Source organism: Dipodomys spectabilis, unplaced genomic scaffold (assembly GCF_019054845.1).
Source record: "Dipodomys spectabilis isolate Male_0828 unplaced genomic scaffold, ASM1905484v1 ptg000231l, whole genome shotgun sequence".
Classification (NCBI taxonomy): domain Eukaryota; kingdom Metazoa; phylum Chordata; class Mammalia; order Rodentia; family Heteromyidae; genus Dipodomys; species Dipodomys spectabilis.
In genome coordinates, this window is record NW_024870908.1 from 6,850,248 (window position 1) to 6,872,550 (window position 22,303).

The window sequence follows — 22,303 nt, forward strand, 5'->3', positions numbered from 1 at the left end:
CCCTCCCTCTCATTTTAGTGGAATTTCAGAAGAAGAGAATCAAATACCATATTCTGATTGTCAGGCTTACTGGAATCTGGAAGGTCTCTGTTGCCTGATAGTCAAGGATATTAAACTTAATGAATGTCTCAGAAAATTTTAGTTAAGGTTCATATAATGCTTGGTATTGTGAGCATGCAGAAAAGATTATAAAATAGAATAAAAGCACAATTAAAAGCCCATGTACAGTCCATGTTCCAAACTGTGCAAGTGAGTGATTAACAGTTAGATGTTACCTAACAATTCCTAAAACAAGTCCTGTGCAAAGTCCCAGCCCCAGGTCTGTCAGGCTCTTAGAGGAAAAGCCACCAAACTTAGGTTGTGTCTTCCCATATTTCACTTTAAGCTTTTGTCCCGTGGATTTAAGTCACTTAACACCCATGCATTTCCCAAGTATTAAGAGAAAAAGAAGGCAAAAGGAAATCATCTTTGTGGTTTGCTTCAGTTCTCATTTATGCTTCAGAGTACAAACAGGAAGGTAAAGCAGAAAGAAATCTTCTTGCACACCAATGGTGTAGCAAACACAGTACCTGTTACCTTCCCAGCCTTCTGGCTTACCATTTATCTACAAGTTTGAGGCTCTCAATCTGCCTGGGTCCCTTGGCAAGTCAGAAGTCATTATCACTTTCATCCAGGGGCTCGGGTTTCCGGACTCTTCGATTGGGCTTAGTTGGTGAGAGAGCAATGCTCTCATCTTCTAAGTCATCATCGTCTTCTTCATCATCTTCCATGTCAATTTCACTGTCCTCCGAATCTTCCTATAGAGAAACCATGGTATGTGGTCCTGTTTTGTTACAGTATCTTGTTTAAGGGGCCCGTCCTCATTCTTTATGGTGGCTCAATAACAGTGCCATCTGTTGGCAGAGTGCCAATCAGGCTGTGCTGGCACAGTGGGCTTTGCCAGCTGGAATACCTCCACAAGACCGCCTGACTAACGAATAGGTAGCTCAAGTTCCAATGTGCACTGGGTCAGGGGTTGGCTTTCCAGGGGTGTCCCAAGCATACCCTGGACAAACACTAAGGGTGGCTGGTGCTGCTCAGCTCAGGGGAGCCCGGGGACACAATCGACAGCATAGCGGCTCCTTCCAGAGAAGGGTAGAAAGCAGCACAGCCAGTGAGTGTGAGGAGCAAAGTAAAGGAGTCATCAATGTCCTGATCTGGGAGACTAATGCTGGTTGTGCCCACATATACTAGCACATACACGTGCTAGAATTTCCTTCTTCAGAAAACCAGAAATGTCACCAACCATTCTCTCCAGCTGTCTGCCCCACACAGAGTTCCTCGAGTGAAGCCAGCCTCCTATCTGTTCTGCTCGTGCCCCTCTTAGGTATATTCGAACCAGGCTCTAAACCCACAATTCCAAAACCACTCATCAAAACAAAACATTCTGAGGATTCCAATTCAGTGGGGTCCACAGTTCTCACTTCGTCACCCCTCTTCTCTGAAATCCCTGTTCTCTAGAGCATCTGTGCTGGTCCCGCTTCTTACCCTAGCTCTCTACGCTGTCTGCTCAGCCCCTTGCCTGGCCCTCCTCTCTTCCTGTTGTCCTAAGCAATGACTCACATCTACCTCACAGATTCTAGATCTGAATTTTTTTTTTTGTCATGGAGCCTGAACTCTGGGCCTGGGTGCTGTCCCTCAGCTCTTCAGCTCAAGGCTAGCACTCTACCACTTGAGCCACAGCACAAATTCCAGTTTTTTGTTTATGTGGAGCTGAGGAATGGAACCCAGGGCCTCATGCATGCAAGGCAAGCACTCTGCCACTGAGCCACCTTCCCAGCCCATCCAGATCTGAATTTTAACTGGCCACTCTATGCAGGCATGTGGCTGTGTAACAGGCAGCTTCCCACAGAATGTTCAAAATCCAACTCTTGATCTGGACTCTCCCATCCCCTCCTCAATTTGTTGCTTAAGGAAATGAAAATCCTGTGCCTTCAGCTGATTAGACCACAACCGAGGTCACCTCCTCTCCTCTCCTTCAACACCATGTGTGCAATCAACTCACAAAACATGACAGGTCCGACTCCAGAAGCATACCCACAACTGACTGTCACTGCTTAAGGTTGAGCCACTGGCACCTGAAACCTGACAGCTGTTGTTGCCACCTAAGCTTACGATTCCTGAGCGCAGCCTGGCCCCACTCAGAAAAAATGCTATGAGCAGAGCTGAGCAGGAAGGTATGGCAATGCCACCCACCTCTTACAGGGCTGCCCAGCCCCTCCACCCACCACTGCTCCTCACGCCAGGGTCCCCTCCCTGCACAGCCGGCCACCTCCCTTCATCTAACTCTCTGCTCCAATGGCACTGTATTAGGCATTCCCTCACTATACAGAGATATTCCCATTCTGCTTTGCTTCTCTTCCTAATACCTATGACTAAGGTATGCCTGCCATCACTGGACTGTGCATGTCCTAAAGGCAGAGGCTGTGTTCTCTTTCCTGCTGTGTTCTCCATCATCTATAACAGAGGCTGGCACATGACAGAACCCAACAGATGGGTGAAGGGCTGACCCTTCCACTCAGGGGACTGCCTCCTTGAAAGAAATAAGCAATGCACCACTGCTGATGCATTCATTCCAAAAAGCACACCGCAAATGCAATAGAGACCAGCTCTGCTTTCCAGGCCAGACCTTCCCTGTTTCACGCTCAGGTGGGCAGGATGAATGCATGGATGGTAACACCCACGTCCTCCTCGTTGACAGCGATCATTGTTAAGGGGGGCTCCCTGCCTCTCTACAGATCGTAGCCTAGGAATTCAAGGCCCAAACTTCTCTGTACCCTGCCACCCTGGGTGACAGCTTGTTCCTGTGAATGCTGCTAACACTCTGTGGCACTGAGACTGCAGAGGCAGTTGTCAACTTCCATCTCCTGAATGGGGAGCAGGAAATGTTCTCTTATTTTTTATTTCCCTCTACTTTTACCCTGCTATACTAAAATAAATCTTTGCTAAGATTTAAAGAAAAGGCCCAGTCGGGTGCCTGTGGTTCAGGCCTGTAATCCTAGCTATGTAGGCAGGAGGCTGAGATCTGACAATCACGGTTCAAAGCCAGCCAGGGCAGAAAAGTCCCTGAGACTCTTATCTCCAATAAACCACTTGAAAACCGGAAGTGGTGCTGTAGGTCAAGTGATAGAGCGCTAGCCTTGAGCTGAAGAGCGCAGGGATAGTGCCCAAGCCCAGAGTTCAAGCCCCACAACCGACAAAAAAAAAAAAAAAGAAAAAAGAAAAAAGAAAAGGCCCTACACAGCCATAGCATTATGCCCCCAGCACAGGCTAAGCCCCAACAGCCTGTCTGGGAAAGTGCCAGTCCAGCCACCTCTAGCACATGGGACTGCAATAGGACAAAGGCCCAGAGCAATGGGAGGTGCATCCCCAACTTGCCTGTCAGGAACAACTCCTCCGCTACCTTCTCCTTTCTGCTGAAGTCCTCTAGTCAGCATCTGCCCAGGAAAGCTCAAAGTACCAGCTGCCTGGTACTTATCCACATCCTTCCCCCAGGATGGAGCTGCGAGAGCTGGTCAGCACTGTCCCTTCATTCCAGGTTACAGGTCAAGGGCCTGCTGACTCCTCACCACCTTTCTTGTCCCTGGCCTCTGTGCTCACCCCTCCTCCCCCACCTAGGGACCGTGAGACCATTCTGCCTCTCACTGTGGGATCCAGTCTCACTGTGGGATGCAGTGTCAGTGGCTTCTTGCCCAACAGACAGGACATACCATCCTGAACACTGGTTCTGCTGGCCCTACGCAGGTTGACACACATCGTAAACAGACGAGGCAAAAAAGAAGACCAACCTGCTTCCTGGAGCGAGGAGTGCTGCATTTACCTAAAAGAGCTGGTGCTGCTTCCATCTTTGGAAAGCAAGAATGGAAAGAACAGTGAGAAAGCAAAAAAAGTAGGGCAAGCATATTCGTATGAAATGAGAAATCAACTACTGACAAGCGAAGAAGAGTCCAACCTTTCAGAGGCCAAACTCTGGCACAAATTGAGCAAAGCACTTAGGTTAGGAACAGATGGATCTGGGCTGCCAGCAGCTCCTGAGCTAATCTAGTCTAGGAGAAAAGCCCAAGAGCACAAGGCACAGAAGTGGGAAAGGGAATGGTCGGGACTCACATCATCATCCGAGTCTCCACCTTGCATTGTGCCCACAATGCGCTTGCTGGGTCTTCCTGGAATAAAAAACAACAACAAAAAAAAGCCAAAGCATTAGAAAACCTCTTAAAAGGGCTGGGAAGGTGGCTCAGTGGTAGAGTGCTTGCCTCACATGCATGAGGCCCTGGGTTTGATTCCTCAGTACCACATAAGCAGAAAAAGCCAGAAGCGGCACTGTGGTAGAGTGCTTGCTAAGCTAAAGAGCTTAGGGGCAGTGCCCAGGCTTAGAGTTCAAGCCCCACAACCGATGACAAAAAAAGAAAAAAAAAAAGAAAAAAAAACACACGAGAACCTCAAAAAATAATTTAGAAGATAGACTTTGAGGGGCTGGGGGTTTAGCTCAGCGGAAGGGCGCCTGCCTGGCAAGCGCAAGGCCCTGGGCTCAGTCCTCAGCTCTGGAAAAAAGATAGACTTTGACACTTACTTTCCCTTATGAAATCAGGAAAAGGAAAAATCATAGTAAAAAGTTTAGTGTCCAAAAAATCAGAACTATGAACTAAGATTTATTAGCGTTCATAAGAAACGAAAAGGTAATATAAATTTATCAAAGGATCTTAATTTTACCCCTTAAAGTTATTAGGTATAAAAATAAAACTGTCGGGGCTGGGAAGGTGGCTCAGTGGTAGAGCGCTGGCCTTGCATGCACGAGGCCCTGGGTTCGATTCCTCAGCACCACATAAGCAAAAAGAAAAAAGCTGGAAGTGGCACTATGGCTCAAGTGGTAGAGTGCTAGCCTTGAGCTGAAGAGCTGAGGGATAGCACCCAGGCCCAGAGTTCAGGCCCCACGACCGGACCCAAAAAATAAATAAATAAATAAAATTGTCTTGGGACTGGGAAGGTGGCTCAGTGGTAGAACGTTTGCCTTGCACGCATGAGGCCCTGGGTTCAATTCCTCAGTACCACATAAGCAAAAAGAAAAAAGCCGGAAGTGGCACTATGGCTCAAGTGGTAGAGTGCTAGCCTTGAGCTGAAGAGCTGAGGGACAGCACCCAGGCCGAGTTCAGGCCCCACGACCAGACCCAAAAATAAATGAATAAATAAAACTGTCTTGCAGGGCACTGGTGGCTGATGCCTGTAATCCCAACTACTCAGGAGGCTGAGATCTGAGGATCATGGTTCAAGGTCAGCCCCAGCAGGAAAGTTCATAAGATGCTTATCCCAACTAACAAACAGAAAACCGGAAGTGACACTGTGGCTCAACTGGTAGAGCCTTGAGCTGAAGAGCTGAGGGACAGCGCCCAGGCCCAGAGTTCAATCCCCACGATGGACAAAAAAAAAATAAAAACAAACAAAAAAACCTGTCTGTAATTCAAGCAAGGGGGAGGTAGAGGCAGGAGAGTCTTGAGTTCGAGGTCAGCCTGGAATATGACACAGCTATTGAAAATAATGAAGCAGATCTATATCTACTGTCATGGGGAGTTACAACATACTTTGAAACAACAGTTGAAAAACCCTACTTAGGTTTAAGGGGTTTCAGGCCATCTTTGTACTATGTTCAATTGCACGTATCTCTGTGTGGTCAGAACTGAGGCTCTCAAAGGCAGGAACAGGCCATGAGAAAGACTCTAGGAAAGTCTGAAGTGAGACAAAAGAAATTAGAATTTTTTTTTTAAGGGAGAGATGCTCATATGATTCCTTCTCTGTGCTAATTAATTTCTAGGCCTTAGATGTAATTACATGAAGAACAACTTAAGACACAAGGCAGGATATAGAGTCTATGGCAGAGCCAGTGCATTTCTGTGGTTTCCATGAAACATTCCAGCCCACAGGTATGAATTGGCAATTTTCTGACCACAGGCATCAAGGTAATGATGCCACTGAGCCAGTAAGAGCCAGATTCTTACCCAGGGAAGGACAAACTGGGACAGGATCAGCTTCAGAGTCAGGTTGCTGTGAGCTCAGGACTGAGCAGCCCTTCCCTATTCTTACTCAGGGCACAGGGCACAGGGCCAACAGAACAAGCTACACTACCTTGCATGAGCACCTCCATGGCGGTCCTTGGCTTGGACAGCCGTCTTTCCTCCAACTCACTGTCAGACTCATCATCCTCCTGGATGTCTATGTCTGAGTCATCGTTACCTGGCAGGAACACAAGGAGACAAAGAAAAGAGCAGGTCCGTCCTTACAAACAGCTTCTGTGGAGGAAGGCTCATATGTAAAAAGTGTCTCTACAGACTAGTCTTTCTCTGGATGCATCAGATTCCACAATGGATTTGTGTGTAGACACTTAGTGAAGAGTTAAAACACCATAATGTGTTGTATTAACAAAATAATAAGCAATATCCCACAGCAGGAGGAAAAGTCGCCTAGATGGCTTAGTGAAAAACATTGATAATCTAAAAATTTTCAAATTGAGGAACCACATGTCAAAGCAGCTCTATCTTTCTGGTTAACTGAGGGGAAATACCTTCTGTTCTCAGTTAGGCTGTTTTACCAGAACTCAAGCCCCCTGATCAGGAAAAAAAGATTAAAGTGGCAGGACGCCGGTGGCTAATGTCTATAATCCTAGCTACTAAGGAGGCTGAGAAAAGCATGGTTCAAAGTCAGCCTGGGCAGTAAGTCTATGAGACTATCTCCAATTAACTACCAAAAATCCAGAATGGAGTTGTGGATCAAGTGGTAGAGTGCTAGCCTTTATCACAAAAGCTCAGGGACAGTGTCAAGCCCTGAGTTCAAGCCCCAGGGCCAGAACAAAAGTAAGTAAATACATAATATGTAGGTAAATATTTTAAAATATATAGTTTGTCAAGGCTGGAAACAGCCTTACTTCCACTCTTGAGAAGCCGCTTTTCCTCTTCCTTTAGCTTGTTCTGCATCAAGCGGAGAGTATTTTCAGCCTCCTAAGAGGAAATAAAGATTCAGATCTTTGGTGGATGATTTTATTCTTCCTTCCCAGTGTAGGTCCAGAAACATTTGTGACAGAGAACAAGGAAAGATCTTAAGTTTTCTTGAGCCGCCTTACCATCCCCAAACCTGCGCCCTTGTTGGTAGTAATGGCAGGCCTGTGGAAGTAGCTCAGAAGTGATGTACTGGCCTCACCCTTGCTCTTTCCACCACACCCTGCCATGCTAAAAGAACTGAGCAACTTAAACTTTGAGTGATGCTCTAAATATTGAACAGAAAGTATTGCTATTCTGCAGAGCAGGCCTAGGCCCTAACAGACAGAGCACTGTGTGAGTGGGCAGGTCACTGACATCAAAATCTGACTTCCAGTAAAAGAAGAATTATATGAGCAACCCGCAGAGAGTAGTCTAGTTTCCACATATTTATATGCCGACATGTCACCAAGGACAGACAGTGTGCAGGGGCCTGGTCTGAACAGACTCACTTCAAACCTCTCTTGCTCCATCCTATGGTGGTCCTCCAGTTGCTGTTCCAGGTAAGCCAAATTCCGAAATTTCTCCAGATAAATGTCATACTGCTTTTGTAATTCTTCCTCAATCTTCTCATACTCATCCATAAAGGCAGGCCTAAAACAAGCAAAAGAAACAAAACCAGAAAAGTTAATGAGTATGCAATAGCTTGAAATTAGTATTCAAAATGCCACCATGGCTTTCTTTGGAAATCTTTAATTACAGAAGGTCCTTCATTCAGACAACTGCCTTGTGGAGTGCAGAACCACAGAACTGCAGAACTGCAGAGTGCAGAGTTGCATCCTCACAGTTAGAAGGCTTCGTCCATCTCACAGGCAACAAGCTGCGGCTGTGTTCCTGGTATGTATAGTTTTGCCTCATCATTTCACTGAACCTTCAAAACCAGCTGTAGGCAGTACTGGGATTTCAACTCAGGGCCTTCAACTCTCTCCATTTGCTCAATTGGCTGGTGTTCTACCTCAGCTGTACCTTCAGCTTGCTTTGTGTTGGTTATTTTGAAGATATTTCACAGACCTTTCTGCCTAGAATGCCTCTGAATTGCAATCCCCTTGATCTTAGCCTCCTGAGTAGTAAGGATTACAGCTGTGAACCACTGGCATGTGGATTTTCTTCAGAATTTGGCTAATGTGAGTCAACACTCTAGAGCCCTGTCACATGGTATAGGAACAATAAAACCTCTAAGCTCAGATGGGCCACTAGACCTATCAAAAGTGTGAAGGTATCTCATTATCCAGGGCTACTCCCTTTTCCTCCTCTAATATAAATCTGAAGTCAGCCCTTCCATCACACCTGACATCTCAGTGATCCTTCCTTCTGGCTAAAATGCCAGATTGATCCTTCCTTCCCCTCCGTCCCTCCCTCCCTCCCTCCCTCCTTTCCTTCCTTCCGTCTGTCGTGGGCCTGAACTCTGGGCCTAGGCGCTGTCCCTCAGTTCTTCAGCTCAAGGCAAGCATTGTACCACTTGAGCCACAGCACCAATTCTGGTTTTCTGGTGGTTAATTGGAGATGATAATCTCTCAAACTTTCCTGCTCAGGCTGACTTTGAAGCACAATCCTCAGATCTCAGCCTCCTGAGTAGCTAGGGTTACAGGTGTGAGCCACCAACACCCAGCTTAAAATGCCAGATTCTATAGTCGGTAGGTTTGTTTGAGCCTGGCTATTGTAGCCCATTCTAGCCTCAGACTCACTCTCCTTTTGCTTCAATTCCCCCAGTGCAAGAATTATAGGCATGTGATTTTAAATAGTGCTCCTTCTCTTGGGACTATAATTTTATTCTCTTCAACTTTTCTTCTCCAAAATCAAACCAGATAGTTGTTCCCTTCTTAGGGTTCTACTTTCTCAGTTCGTTTAGGATGCCCCTTGTCCAGTTCCTCTAGAAGCAGAAAGAAGAGGCACATCTGAGCTTAGCCATTTAGACTAGCTTGGTCAACACAGCGAGACATTTATCTCCCACAAAACATACACATATACAAATGTATATGAGATATACACATAGACATGTGTATACATGATGTATATTGTATGTATGTAGTGTGATTATGAACATATGCAGGTATACATGTGTATATGCTGAAAATAATTCATGATCTTTTAAACTACACTTCTAAGGCTTAGCCTAGAAGACGTTCTATTAGCATTTTCTAGTATCTGAAAATGGATTTCCAATGAGGTATAGTCATAAGAAAGATAAAGCTGGACACTGGTGGCTCACATCGATAATGCTACTCAGGAAGCTGAACTCCAGAAGATCATGGTTCAAAGGCAGCCCAGGCAGAAAAGAAACCACAAGACTCCATCTTAAAGAAACTGCAAAAAGCCAGGTTGGAAGCAAGGCTTAAATGGTAAAACACCAGTATAGCAAGCTAAGCAAATGTGAGGGCCTGCGTTCAAATGCCAGTACTGACAAAATGAAAAAAAAAGATAAAGTGCTGACAGATAAGAAATCATCAACCAGTTGCTAGTGGCTCATGACTATAATCCTAGCTACTCAGGAGACTGAGATCTGAGGGTCAAAGCAAGTCTAAGCAACAAAGACTGTGACTCTTTATCTCCAATTAACACCAGAAAACCAGAAGTGGAGCTGTAGCTCAAAGAGGTAGAGTGTTAGTCTTGAGCAAAAAGAACACAGAGATAGGACCTGAGTTCAACCCCATGACTGACCAAAAAAAGAAAGAAAAGAAAAAAAATCATTATAGGGCTGGGAAGGTGGCTCAGAGGTAGAGCGCTTGCCTTGCATGCACAAGGCCCTGGGTTCAATTCCTCAGCACCACATAAGCAAAAAGGAAAAAAAAAAGCCGGAAGTGGCGCTGTGGCTCAAGTTGTAGAGCGCTAGCCTTGAGCTGAAGAGCTGAGGGACAGCGCCCAGGCCCAGAGTTCAGGCCCCACGACCAGACCCCCACCAAAAAAAAAATCATTATAATCTAAAGTCTAAAATCTACTTCAGTCAATATATGGAAATATGTTGTCTTACCTGATTTTATGTCATGATCTTAGGAGGCTAAGCTTTGTATCACTTACAACATCTGGATTTATTTACTTCACCTTACATTCAAGAAGCCATGAAAGCTTAAAGGTAGCTCAAGAATTAAGCCATTTTCCAGACACATTGAAAGCAGCACACAGACACCCATGAGTGCACTGTGGCGCAGCCCCTCACTCCAGGCTGGTGGCTGCTTTAAGAGGTCATGCCATTAGTATTCTCTTAGTCTCTGGTCTATTTTCCAAAATACCTCTCTATTCGCTGTCACTACCCACACAGGAGTTCACATATACCTGACGCTCTGCAGGGTCTGTAGTCGCTTCCGATTTCTTTCCAGTTCTAGTTTTCTCTTTTCAATTTTGGCTTCTAAGTTAGCTTCATCAGATGCCACATTATTGAGCAAGTCCTTAGTCTTCTGAATCTGTGCCTACATTTAACAGGAATTAGTAAGACAACGGGGTCTGTAAGGACCACATCCTGAGCCTGAAGATTGCAATGTCATGTTGAATAAACCCAAAAGCAAACAATGTACACATGGTCCCCAGGAATGACTCATTTAACCAATTAGTTCCAGGAAGAGTGGCATATAGATCCAGGGAAAAAAAATTTCATGAAAAGTGGGTGTGTCTGCTCAGGAAAACAAAGGAATATGGCAAAAAGAGTGTTCTGATTAGGACTGAGAGCACCCTGGGAAGTCTCTCCATCAGATTTGGCATCAGCCCTAAACCACTACTGGCTACTGAAGGACAAGGCTCCTATTCCTTCTTGCTGGCAAAGGCTTGACTACCAGCTACAAATACAAAGCCCATGAGACACTTATCTCCAATTAAACACCAGAAAACTGGAAGTGGCACTGTGGCTCAGGCTCAAGTGGTACAGTGCTAGCCTTGAGCTGAACAGCTGAGGGACAGCACCCAGGCCGAGTTCAAGCCCCATGACTGACCCAAAAAAAAAAAAAAAAATTGGTTAAATAAGCTGGGCACTGGGGCTGGGAAGTTCACTCAGTGGTAGAATGTTTGCCTTGCATGCATGAGGCCCTGGGTTCAATTTCTCAGCACCACATAAGCAGGAAAAGCCGGAAGTGGCGCTGTGGCTCAAGTGGTAGGTGCTAGCCTTGAGCTGAAGAGCTGAGGGACAGTGCCGAAGCCAGAGTTCAGGCTCCATGACCGACCAAACAAATAAAATAAGCTGGGCACTGGTGGCTCATGCCTATAATCCTAGCAACTCAGAGGCTGAAATCTGAGGATCATAAAGAAAAGTCCCTCTGAGACTCTTATCTCCAATTAACCATTCAAAAACTGCAAGTGGGGCTGTGGCTCAAAGTTGTAGAATAGACTTCAGCAAAAAGTGCTCAGAGGGGCTGGGAAGGTGGCTCAGTAGTAGAGCGCTTGCCTTGCATGCATAAGGCCCTGGGTTCGAATCCTCAGCACCACATAAGCAAAAAGAAAAAAAGTCAGAAGTGGCGCTGTGGCTCAAGTGGTAGAGCACTAGCCTTGAGCTGAAGAGTTGAGGGACAGCGCCCAGGCCCAGAGTACAGGCCCCACCACCAGACCCAAAAAAAAAAAAAAGATTAAATAGAGCTGTATTCACTAAAATTATTAAAGCACTGAAAATTATGAAATCATCAAAACTATTCTTTTTGTTGTTGGTGATGGTGGTGGTGGTGATGGTTCTGAGGCTTGAACTCTGGGCCTGGGCACTGTTCCTGAGCTCTTCAGCTCAAGGCAAGATCTCAGCCTCCTAAGTAGCTAGGATTATAGACATGAGCCACTGGCCCCCTAGCTAAACCTACTCATTTTTTAAGACCATGATGAACTGCTCTTATTTATTTCTGAGGGGAAACAACAGATGTCTTAGAAATCCTTCAGATTCTCCTTGAAATAGTGCTGGTTACTAAGCATACCTGGTTCTGCCCGATGTGGGAAGGAAATTGTTTTGAGTCCCAGGCACAAATATGTAAGATAAAAGCAGTATCTTACCAAAACCTCTTTTATTGCAATTCTCATCACTTTCTCAGTCTCATTGATTTCCAGTGGCCTGGCAATGGCTTCAGTTCTCAGTTCCTAGGGGAAACAGAACAATTTACACATTCTTTCAGAAAAAGTTTCTCCCATTGGTTGCTAAATTTTTTTCAAGATGGAGTCCTGCCATGTTGCTCAGGTTGAGCCTGAACTCAAAATCTTAGCCTCCCAAGCAGCTGGAATTACAGGTGTGTATCATCTTTGCCTGCTCAAAAAGTTTTTCCCTCCCTCATCCCTCCTCGTACTGGGGATTGAACTCAGGGTACTGCATTTAGGCAAGCTCTCTACCATGTAAGCTATGCCTCCAATCCTTTTAAATTTGGGGTTTGTTTTGGTGGTCATGGGGCTTGAACTCGGGGCCTGGGCACTATCCCTCAGTTCTTCAGCTCAAGGCAAGTGCTCTACCACTTGAGCCACAGTGCCACTTCCAGTTTTCTGGTGGTTAATTGGGAGATAAAAGTCTCATGGACAGCCGGGCGCTGGTGGCTCACGCCTGTAATCCTAGCTACTCAGGAGGCTGAGATCTGAGGATCGCGGTTCAAAGCCAGCCCAGGCAGGAGAGACCGTGAGACTCCTATCTCCAATAAACTACCAGAAAACCGGAAGTGGCACTGTAGCTCAAGTGGTAGAGCTCTCGCCTTGAGCTGAAGAGCTGAGGGACAGCGCCCAGGCCCAGAGTTCAAGCCCCCACGACCGACAAAAAAAAAAAAAAAGTCTCATGGACTTTCCTTGCCCCAGCTGGCTTTGAACGGTGATCCTCAGATCTCAGACTCCTGAGTAGCTAGAATTACAGGCATGAGCCACCTGCACCTGGCTTGGTTATTTTTTACATAAGGTCTTGCTTCCTTGCTTGGGCGTGTGCCGGAGCTGTAATCCACCTATTTTTCACTTTCCATAATAGGTAAGATGATAGGTGTGCACTACTATATTCATCTTCTTCCGCTGAGATGGACTTTCATGTACTTTTCTGCCTAGACAGGCCTGAAACGCCAATCCTTTGAATTTCAGTCTCCTACATAGCAAGGATGACAGATGTACGCTCCTGCACTCAGCAAATGGTTGAGAAGGGGGCCTGCCTTGGATGCTTAGACTGGCCTGAAACTTTGGTCTCCTAATCTCAGCCTCCACATAGCTAGGATTACAGGTATGAGCCAGTAGAATTTCTTTCTTTCTTTTTTCTTTTTTTGCAGGTTGTAGGGCCTGAACTCTGGGCCTGGGCGCTGTCCCTCAGCTCTTCAGCTCAAGGCTAGCGCTCTACCACTTGAGCCACAGCGCCACTTGAGTCTTTTTCTGCATATGTGGTGCTGAGGAATCGAACCCAGGGCCTCCTGTATGCAAGGCAAGCGCTCTACCACTGAGCCATCTTCACAGCCCTGGCTTTTCAATTTCTTAAACAGTAATTCTAGAGGTTTTTCCTTTTTAATAGTTTGCTAAATTTTCAGCTGAAACTGCAAGTTTTCAAAGAACTAAGAGCTTTAAGTGGCGTGTGACTCAAGTGGTAGAGAGATCACCTTGAGCTGAAGAGCTGAGGGACAGTGCCCAGGCCCAGAATTCAAGCCCCACAATCAACAAAAAATAAGTAAGTAAATAATTCAAGTCTCTTAATAGGACCAACTCTACTTAAAAATTACCAGAAGTGGTGCTGTGGCTCAAGTGGTAGAGCACTAGCCTTGAGTGAAGAGCTGAGGGACAGCGCCCAGGTCCCAAGTTCAAGCCCCATGACCCACCAAAAAAAAAAAAAAAAAAAATTACTTGATAGTAGTGAGTCTGGTGTAATAATCTGTATCTCAGAGATAATTGGGGATGTGTTTGAACACCGATAGAGATGGTCTGGATGGACAAAAATCTGTCTATACTTCCTTCTCCGGTGAGCACTGTAAGGAAACCAGTCTGCATTTTTTCTCTGCACATTACTTACCCTCAACTCGACCTCCTTTCCCAACAAGTCATACAGAGATGCTCCTTTGGCGGTGATTTCCGAAGCCAGCTGCCTGGCTGCTTTCAAATCTGAGATCTTGAGGGCAAACAAAAAGAGGAACCTCAGGTTTTGATAACACTCAGCAGCAGTCTGTTAAGGTGAGTTGTAACCTTTAGGCACAAGCCCACCCCCAGGAGTTCCAAGGAACTGTTTGGGAACACAAACTAACTTCTGGACTTCTAATCTCTCTGAAATCAAATGTCAAGTCAGGCTGAATCTGAATCTGCAACAGGAGGTATAGGCAAGAGAAAGCTGACAAGACAAGTATCCTGCAACAGCTGAACTCCTGGGTTCAAGCGCTCAGCTAGTCTCAGCCTCCCTAGCAGCATGTGTGTGATACCGTGCCTGACTAGAGTGATCTTTTTTTTTTCAATTTCTTTACTAAGTGATTACATCAATTTCACAATATTGTGGGATAGTGATACTTAGCTAATGTCACAAACACATTTTAACCTTCATAGAGTGAATTGTCAGAATGATCCTTTTTTTTTTGGTCAGTCATGGGGTTTGAACTCTAGGCCTAGGCACTGTCCCTCAGCTCAAAGCAAGCACTACCATTTGAGCCACAGCGCCACTTCTGGTTTTTTGGTGTTTACTTGGAAGATAAGTGTCTCATGGACTTTCCTGCCCAGGCTGGCTTTGAACCATGATCCTCAGATCTCAGCCTCCTGAGTAGCTAGGATTACAGGTGTGAGAGACCAGGCAACCAGCCCAGAATGATGCTTTTTTTTTTTTTTGGTCCGGTTGTGGGGCCTGAACTCTGGGCCTGGGCGCTGTCCCTCAGCTCTTCAGCTCAAGGCTAGCACTCTACCACTTGAGCCACAGTGCCACTTCCAGCTTTTTCCCCCCCTGCTTATATGGTGCTGAGGAATCGAACCCAGGGCCTCATGCATGCAAGGCAAGCACTCTACCACTGAGCCACCTTCCCAGCCCAAGAATAATGCTTTTAATAGGTACATCTCTGCTCAAAATTCCATTTTCCACCTCAGTATCAAATCGAAGGCTTTCCAGGGGCTGGAGGGGCTGTCACCGCCTCCCCCATGGCTCTCCCCACAGGGCCTCCCTGCTGTTCCTCAGACACACAAGCACATGCTCATCCTGGAACACCTTTTCCCACTCTTGCCAGTATGGCCTTTCTTCTCTCAGATCTTTGCTGAGAAGCTATCCAATCCAGGCAGCCCTCCATCCCTGGCCCCTGTTCCGTCATTCTGTAGGGCAGAATAACTACACTGGACCACCTGTGCTTTCACTCCTGCTGTTCAGTGTGACTCCTCCAACTAAGCATGGAAACCCTGTTTCTGTCTCCTTTGTTCTCACCTGCATCCTCAGTATTTGACCACTACCTGGCAAATGACAGGCTTTATTCAAACAGTTGAATTAATTTAGTGCAACAAACTGACCAGGTTTCCTCAGTGAAGCAACAAGAAAGAACTTCCAGTGTCAGCCACATCCCATCCCCAAGTCTGAGAGGTAGACGACTGCCCCCAGCTGCAGTTGGCACCGTCCTTACCTTGGAACCTAGATCAAACTTGAACTTGCTGATGTCTTCCTCTCCTATTTTAGAGCCTTCCATCCCTTTGCTCTTCATAGCATTATAAAGCACAGATGTGATCTTCAATAGTTCTTTCACCGCATACCCATCTGCCTGGTAGAGCTTCTTGGTATTGAGTTTTATATGCGCCTTTGTGGCCTATTTTTAGATGTACACACACACAATTAAGGCCCTTTCCATGAAATGTCTAAATCAAATCCCATGTAGATAATTTGAAAAAGTCTCTGCCAATAATTAAGGTTAAAATACCTAAGAAATGGAGATCATTTTGGTAAAAGACACCAAAATAACAAATACACCTATCTTCTGACCCAAAATTACAATCCTAAGGATTTTCTCAAGAGATATACACAAAATGATAGGAATAGATTATTTATTACAGTATTGTTTCAAACAGTAAAAATTGGAAGTCAATTAAATACTTACATGTTACATAAATCATGGGAGCCCCTGCAAGCAATATGAATCAAGTTTAAGAGAACAAAAGGCTGAGCGTGGTGGCAAAAGCCTGAAATGCTAACTTCTTGGGAAGTAGAGGTTGGCGGATTGAAGTTTTAGGCCCACTTAGGCATAAAAGTTCTCAGGACGCCATCTCAACCAATGGCTGAATGAGGTGCCATGTGCCCCTTGGGGAGCACAGTGGCTGGAGGAAGTGGCGTATGCTTGTCATCCACAGCAATGCCAAGGAGCACAAGCAGAATCACAGCCCAGGCACAGTAACAACCAATGAAAAACAGGGCCGAACGCATTTTCCCCCCTGCCAGTCCTCAGGCTTGAACTCAGGGCCTGGGCTCTGTCCCTAACTTCTTTGGCCCAAGACTAGCACTCTACCACTCGAGCCACAGTACAACTTCAGGCTTTTATCTGTGTATGTGGTACTGAGGAATCAAACCCAGGACTTCATGCATGCTAGGCAAGCATTCTACCATTAAGCCACTTTACCAGCTGAATGCATTCTTTTTTTTTTGTTGTTGTTGGTCATAGGGCTTGAACTTAAGGCTTGGATGTTGTCCTTGGGCTCTTTTGCTCAAGGATAGCACGCAACCACTTTGAGCCATAGCAACACTTACAGTTTTCTGCTAGTTAATTGGAGATAAGAGTCAGTCTCACAAACTTTACTGCCTGTGCTGGCTTTGAACTGGGATCCTCAGGTCTTAGCCTCCTGAGTAGCTAGGATTATAGACATGAGCCACCAAAGCCCATCTGGAAGCATTCTTTATGTATTTGGAAAGTTCTCCAAAATATACTAATAAGTGAAGAAAGAAAGATGTTACATAGTGGTATATAGCAGTTATGTACAAGAAGTTTTATGGAAAAAGAACATGTATTATTTGCTTAGGTATACATAAAAAAGCTCTGAAAGAAACTTAAAATAGCTATTGAAAGTAGAACTGAACCACCACCAGTGGCTCATACCTGTAATCCTCACTGTTCGGAAGGCTGAGATCTAAGGATCACAGTTTAAAGCTAGGCTGGGGAAAAAAGTCTCCATGAGCCTCAGCTACAATTAACCACTCAAAAACCAGAATTGGATCTGTGGCTCAAACTGGTAGAGCACTAACCTTGAGCAAAGAGCTCAGGGACAGCAATTAGACTCTGACAGTACTCAGTCCCCATGACCAACAAAAAAATAAACCAACAAAGTAGAGTTGAGCCCAGAGTAGACAAAGTAGAATGTTACTGTACTCTACTATTTTAAAAATATTTGAACCATAAAACATAATATTTATTAAAAATAAACAAGTAATGAAGTAGGCTTCCTCCAATAAAATAACTTTTTGGTTATGATGCCACAGAAAACTAGTAACGGAATGTTGTAGAAAGTAAACCCTATTATTCAATTTCAAAGTTAGCCCTAACCAGGACACATCCCTTCCTTCCTTACTTTCACAATGCCACAAAATAACTGTGAACTAACCATGAACTGGGCAATTGCCTTAATGAAGAAAACTCGGTCTTGCTCAGTATCAATGTCTGAAGGGATGTCAGTTTGAGGCTCATACCTATCAGGAAGAGAACAAACATGAGTCAACCTACAAAAAGTCTATCAAAGAGAAAGTGGGTTGCTAGCATGAGGCTCTAAGGCCTTGGCCAAGATGCTAAGATTAAAAAAAAAAAAACTTCAAAAGTAACCCAAGCTGGGTGCTGGTGGCTCACGCCTGTAATCCTAGCTACTCAGGAGACTGAGATCTGAGGATCGCGGTTCAAAGCCAGCCCAGGCAGGAAAGTCCATGAAACTCTTATCTCCAATAAAGCACCAGAAAACTGGAAGTGGCGCTGTAGCTCAAGTGGTAGAGCATTCGCCTTGAGCTGAAGAGCTGAGGGACAGCACCCAGGCCCAGAGTTCAAGCCTCATGACCAACAACAAAAAAAAGTAACACAAATTACCAACAGAGCACAGCCCCCCTAAGAACTGGTATAGCGACTTAAAAATCAAATTCAGGACTCAGCTTACAAAAATAAATCTAGCCAGGTGCGGTCTGCTCATGCCTGTAATCCTAGCTTCTTTGGAGGCTAAGATCTGAGGATAGAGGTTCAAAGCCAGCCCAGGTAGGAAAGTCCATGAGACTTTTTTTTTTTTTTGGTGGGTCGTGGAGCTTGAATTCTGGGCCTGTCTGCTATCCCTTAGCTCTTCAGCTCAAGGCTAGCACTCTAATACTTGAACCATAGTGCCACTTCTGGTTTTCTGGTGATTAATTGGCCATTAGTCTCACTTTCTTGCCCAGGCTGGCTTTGAACGGGGATCCTCAGATCTCAGACTCCTTCCATGAGATTTTTTTTTTTTTTTGGTTAGTTGGTTTCCATGAGATTCTTATCTCCACTAAACCACCAGAAAACTGGCAGTGGCTCAAGTGGTAGAGCATTAGCCTTGAGCTGAAGGGCTGAGGGACAGTGCCCAGGCCCAGAGTTCAAGCCCCACTACAGACAAAAAAATCTATTTAGGACCTCCAAGTAATCAGAATTGTGAGTAGCTAATGGCCCTTGAAATCAAGACAGGCACTAAGGTTAAATATGTCACTTCCAGAAACATCTAATGTTGTGCTAACCTTTTCACAAGCCAGAGAAGCACTTCAGAAACAAGTCCAAAATTGGGTGTGCGAAAATTCTCCATAGAAATATGTCGTGGGTATCCTAGGGCCCTCATCATCTCTGTGAAATCTGTCAAGATAACAGCATGGTTAGCTCCTCATTACAGGACAGTTACTTAAAAAAAGGTATTGTTCACTTTTATGCTGGTACTGGTGCTTGAACTCAGAGGACAACTTTTTGTTTTTCGGGTTTTTTTTTTGCTGTTCCTGGAGCTTGAACTGAGGGCCTTGGCACTGCCCCGAGCTCCTCTGTGCTCAAAGCTAGTGCTCTACCACTTGAGCCACAGCACCACTTCCAGCCTTTTCTGAGTAGTTTATTGGACATAAGAGTTTCATGGACTTTCCTGCTTGGGTTGGCTTTGAACTGCAATCCTCAGATCTCAGCCTCCTGAATAGCTAGGATTATAGGCCTGTGCCACCAGCACCTGGCTTACTTTTAACAAGTAGTTAACCTCAGATATTGCCTCTGCTTTCCTTTATTGGTTCTTTGCCGCCAACAGTTTTAATGACTGCCAGAGTGAACTTAAAAATACTTAATGTGTTACCCGAAAAAAAAAAAAAGTCTAAAGTTCAATGAGAAAAGTAGATGCTATATAAGAAAATAGGATGACATTAATTTCCGGTATCTTTTGGCTTTTCCATGCAAAATAAGAACTACGCGGCATTATAAAATGTCATGAGGGAAAAAAAACTGTTAAAACAGTAGCATATGTGCTTTGGCGGCATGTATTCTAAACTGCCCGTATGTGGTAGAGGATACATTTTAAAACAAGATGAAAAACGTTTTTTCAAAGTAAAAGGTTCCAGGAATGGGAGGGATAGAGCCTCAAAAAAAAGGTAGCCGAAGCCAGGCCAGGGTGGCTCATGCTCATAATCCTGCTGCTCAGGAGGCTGGGAGCTAAGGATCGCTGTCCGAAGCCAGCCTGGACAGGGGAGTCCGAGAGACTCCGCCCTCCCCCAACCGCGAGCAAAGCCGGAAGTGGCCTGCGGCTCAGGAGAGAGCAAAACAGCTCAGGGACGGCGCACAGCGGGCCCCGAGTTCAAGACCCACAGCGGGCACACCAAGAAAGAATTTAAAAAAAGTAGCTGGAGCTACCTTCTCCCTCCAGCCCCCTCCTCGGCCAGACTCGGCCGCTTCCACGAACGTGAAGCTACCCCGGCGCGGAGGCCGCGTCCGCGTGCGGCGGCCCCGGCGGCCCCGCAGGCTCCTCAGGCTCCGCAGGCCCCGCAGGCCCCGCCGGCCGCGCAGGCCCCGCAGGCCCCGCCCGGGCGCTCAGACGCGCCTGACCAAGTCCCGGGTCTCCGCAGGACCCGAGCACACAAAGGGCGAGCCGCCTTACTGCGCAGGTCGCGGAAAGACATGGCGCTCTGGTTCCCGGGAGCCGCGGTCCCCGCCGCGTCGCGGACGCCCCAGCTTTCGCGGGCCCAGCGCTCTCGGGTTTCTATGGCAACCTGCGGAACGCCGGACGGCGAGCGGCTGGGCCAAACTTGGTGGAACGCGAAGCCGCCTCCTCACGCACGCATGCGCATAGGAAAGGAGGCCGGCCTGGGACGTTCCGACTCTAGCCCGGGCTTCGCGCCGCCACTCAACGCCTGTTTTTCAACCCCCTTGGCTGACGTTTGACACCGGTGGGCACGCGCTGAGTGCCTACAGCGTGCTGGAAGGTTTGGGTGGTACGTCCCGTAATGCTTCTCATTCTCTCGCGTCTGTAACGTCTATATACCCTCGCGAGCTCTACAGTCTCATGAAGCCCAGTCTCCCTCCCGGATCCTTGCACGGCACCGTTTCTCTCCAGCGTGGGTGTAAAAGGGGCGGTCGCCAGATCAAAGTCAAGAAGAAAAGCATCCGCAGCGAATAGTGGATGCAGGATACACACACAGTGGCGGAGAGAGCTATCCACTCGGCTTCAGCGCACGCGCACTCGGCTTGGCCCGCTCCCGCTCGGGGAGTTTCCTCCGCGAGCCTAGCGTGCCTGCGGTTGTCATGGCAACCCTGGTCCCTTCCCGCGGAGTCCCCATCAGGAACACGCCCTGGTGCCCACCGCAGAGCTCGGGTAACGAGACAAAGACCGGTTGGGAATGGAAATGAACAGAGCTCAGAAAGGTGGGCGACGAGGAAGGCTGACCCCGCCCCGGCGCAGAGGCCGCTGTGGTGAAGGCCGCCCTCTGCCGGTCCACTGTGCTATCGGCCAAGTAAAAGACTCGAACGCGAGACTTGAGACTCGTGCATCAACTGAGTGGTGCAAAGTGCACACGCAGGAATAACGAGTGTTTTGAAACTTCTATTTCTTCCTGTATGTTTAGCTTCTTACATATGCGCGCAATAAACTCACATGAAAGGCGAGCTTGCTGTATACCCAGAATGTAAAATTATTGGCTCTGAAATACGGATGCCATATGGGATTGATTATGGAACACTGAATTCAACAGTATACAAAGGAAAAGGGAACTCGGTGTGTGGAGTTCAGAGATGAGATAGAGTCATACATTGCAGCCAATCCAACAAGTGACAATGCCATCTGTAACAAAATGGCTTTGGGAATAACTGGAAACCCACAGCAAATAAGTGAACATCCACTGTTACCTGGAACAAGACACAGAAGCTAATTTTAAATGGTTCACCAGGAGCTTCCATCTGTAATCCTAGCTACTTAGGAGGCTGAGACCTGAAGATGGTGTTCCAAACCAGCCCAGGTAAAACAGTCCATGAAGTTCTTATCTCTAATCACTGAAAAGCTGGAGTAGAGCTGAAACTCAGGTGGTAGAGCACTAACCTTGAGCAACAAAATTAAGGAGCAGCCATTAGACCTTGAATTCAATACAAAAAAAAAAAAAAAACCTCAATCTGGTGCGATTGTTTTCAATGTGGATTCTCCAGTGTTTTTCCCTATGTACAGATGATGGCATCTGACAGTAGAGAAAATTAGATGATTGTGTGTGTGCACGTGTGTACACTGAACTGAAACCAGGGCCTTGTTCACTTAAAGCCCATGCTTAACACTGAATTACATCTCCAACCTGGATGATTACTAAATTGTGACATTTACATTTTCACCAGCAATATAATTTAATTCTTCCACATCCTTACAGGTACTACCCAGGATGGTGTGGGAAAACAGTTCAACAATGAAGTATCAGGTCTAGTCACAAGAACCACCTTTTCAGCATGCTCAAAGCATGCTTCAATCCCCCCCACAGATGAGGAAGCTGATATCCCCAGGGGTCATCCCAGAGAATGACTGTCCAGCTTGCCAGAGTACAATCTGTTTGGTGTGGCTTATCCTGAGTCATATAAGGAACCAGCAACTTCCTTTGCGGCCCTCATCTCACCCTGCCCTGGGTAACAACCTCTCCCAAACTAGAAGGCCTAGGAAGGACAGGATCTTCACTGTGATGTCATAAGAGTCTGTTGCCATGCGAGACCTGCAGACCCATCCCCTAGGCAGGGGAGAGCAGGGCCCTGCTGCACACAAGGCCTGGCCATTCCTGCCCAACCATACTGGCCCTCCATGGATGCCTTGGTCTGTGCGTTCTCTGAGCTGCGCATAAGAGAAGGTGCCAGGATGTGAGGAGGAGTGGCAAGAGAGAGCCCTCTTGTCCTGACCTGGGCCCAAAGCCATGGGGG

General features: G+C 46.4%; 2 protein-coding genes across 2 annotated transcripts in view; one reads left to right on the forward strand and one right to left on the reverse strand.

The window, feature by feature from the left end:
- Positions 1 to 20,177, reverse strand: Cluap1 (clusterin associated protein 1). Its single transcript, XM_042698172.1, has 12 exons — positions 20,019 to 20,177; positions 18,637 to 18,748; positions 17,508 to 17,592; positions 15,548 to 15,727; positions 13,978 to 14,073; positions 12,018 to 12,101; positions 10,332 to 10,465; positions 7,514 to 7,655; positions 6,953 to 7,025; positions 6,157 to 6,264; positions 4,147 to 4,202; positions 1 to 797 (listed from the first exon to the last, which is right to left on the reverse strand). Exons 1-12 carry the CDS (start codon positions 20,038 to 20,040, stop codon positions 648 to 650), a joined length of 1,242 nt encoding a protein of 413 aa, XP_042554106.1. The 5' UTR covers positions 20,041 to 20,177; the 3' UTR covers positions 1 to 647.
- CUNH16orf90 (chromosome unknown C16orf90 homolog) overlaps positions 20,039 to 22,303 on the forward strand; it is a 14,037-nt gene continuing 11,772 nt past the window's right edge. Inside the window, exon 1 of the mRNA XM_042698136.1 lies at positions 20,039 to 20,296. Within this exon, the coding sequence (XP_042554070.1) occupies positions 20,039 to 20,296 (258 nt within the window). The remainder of the gene's footprint in view (positions 20,297 to 22,303) is intronic.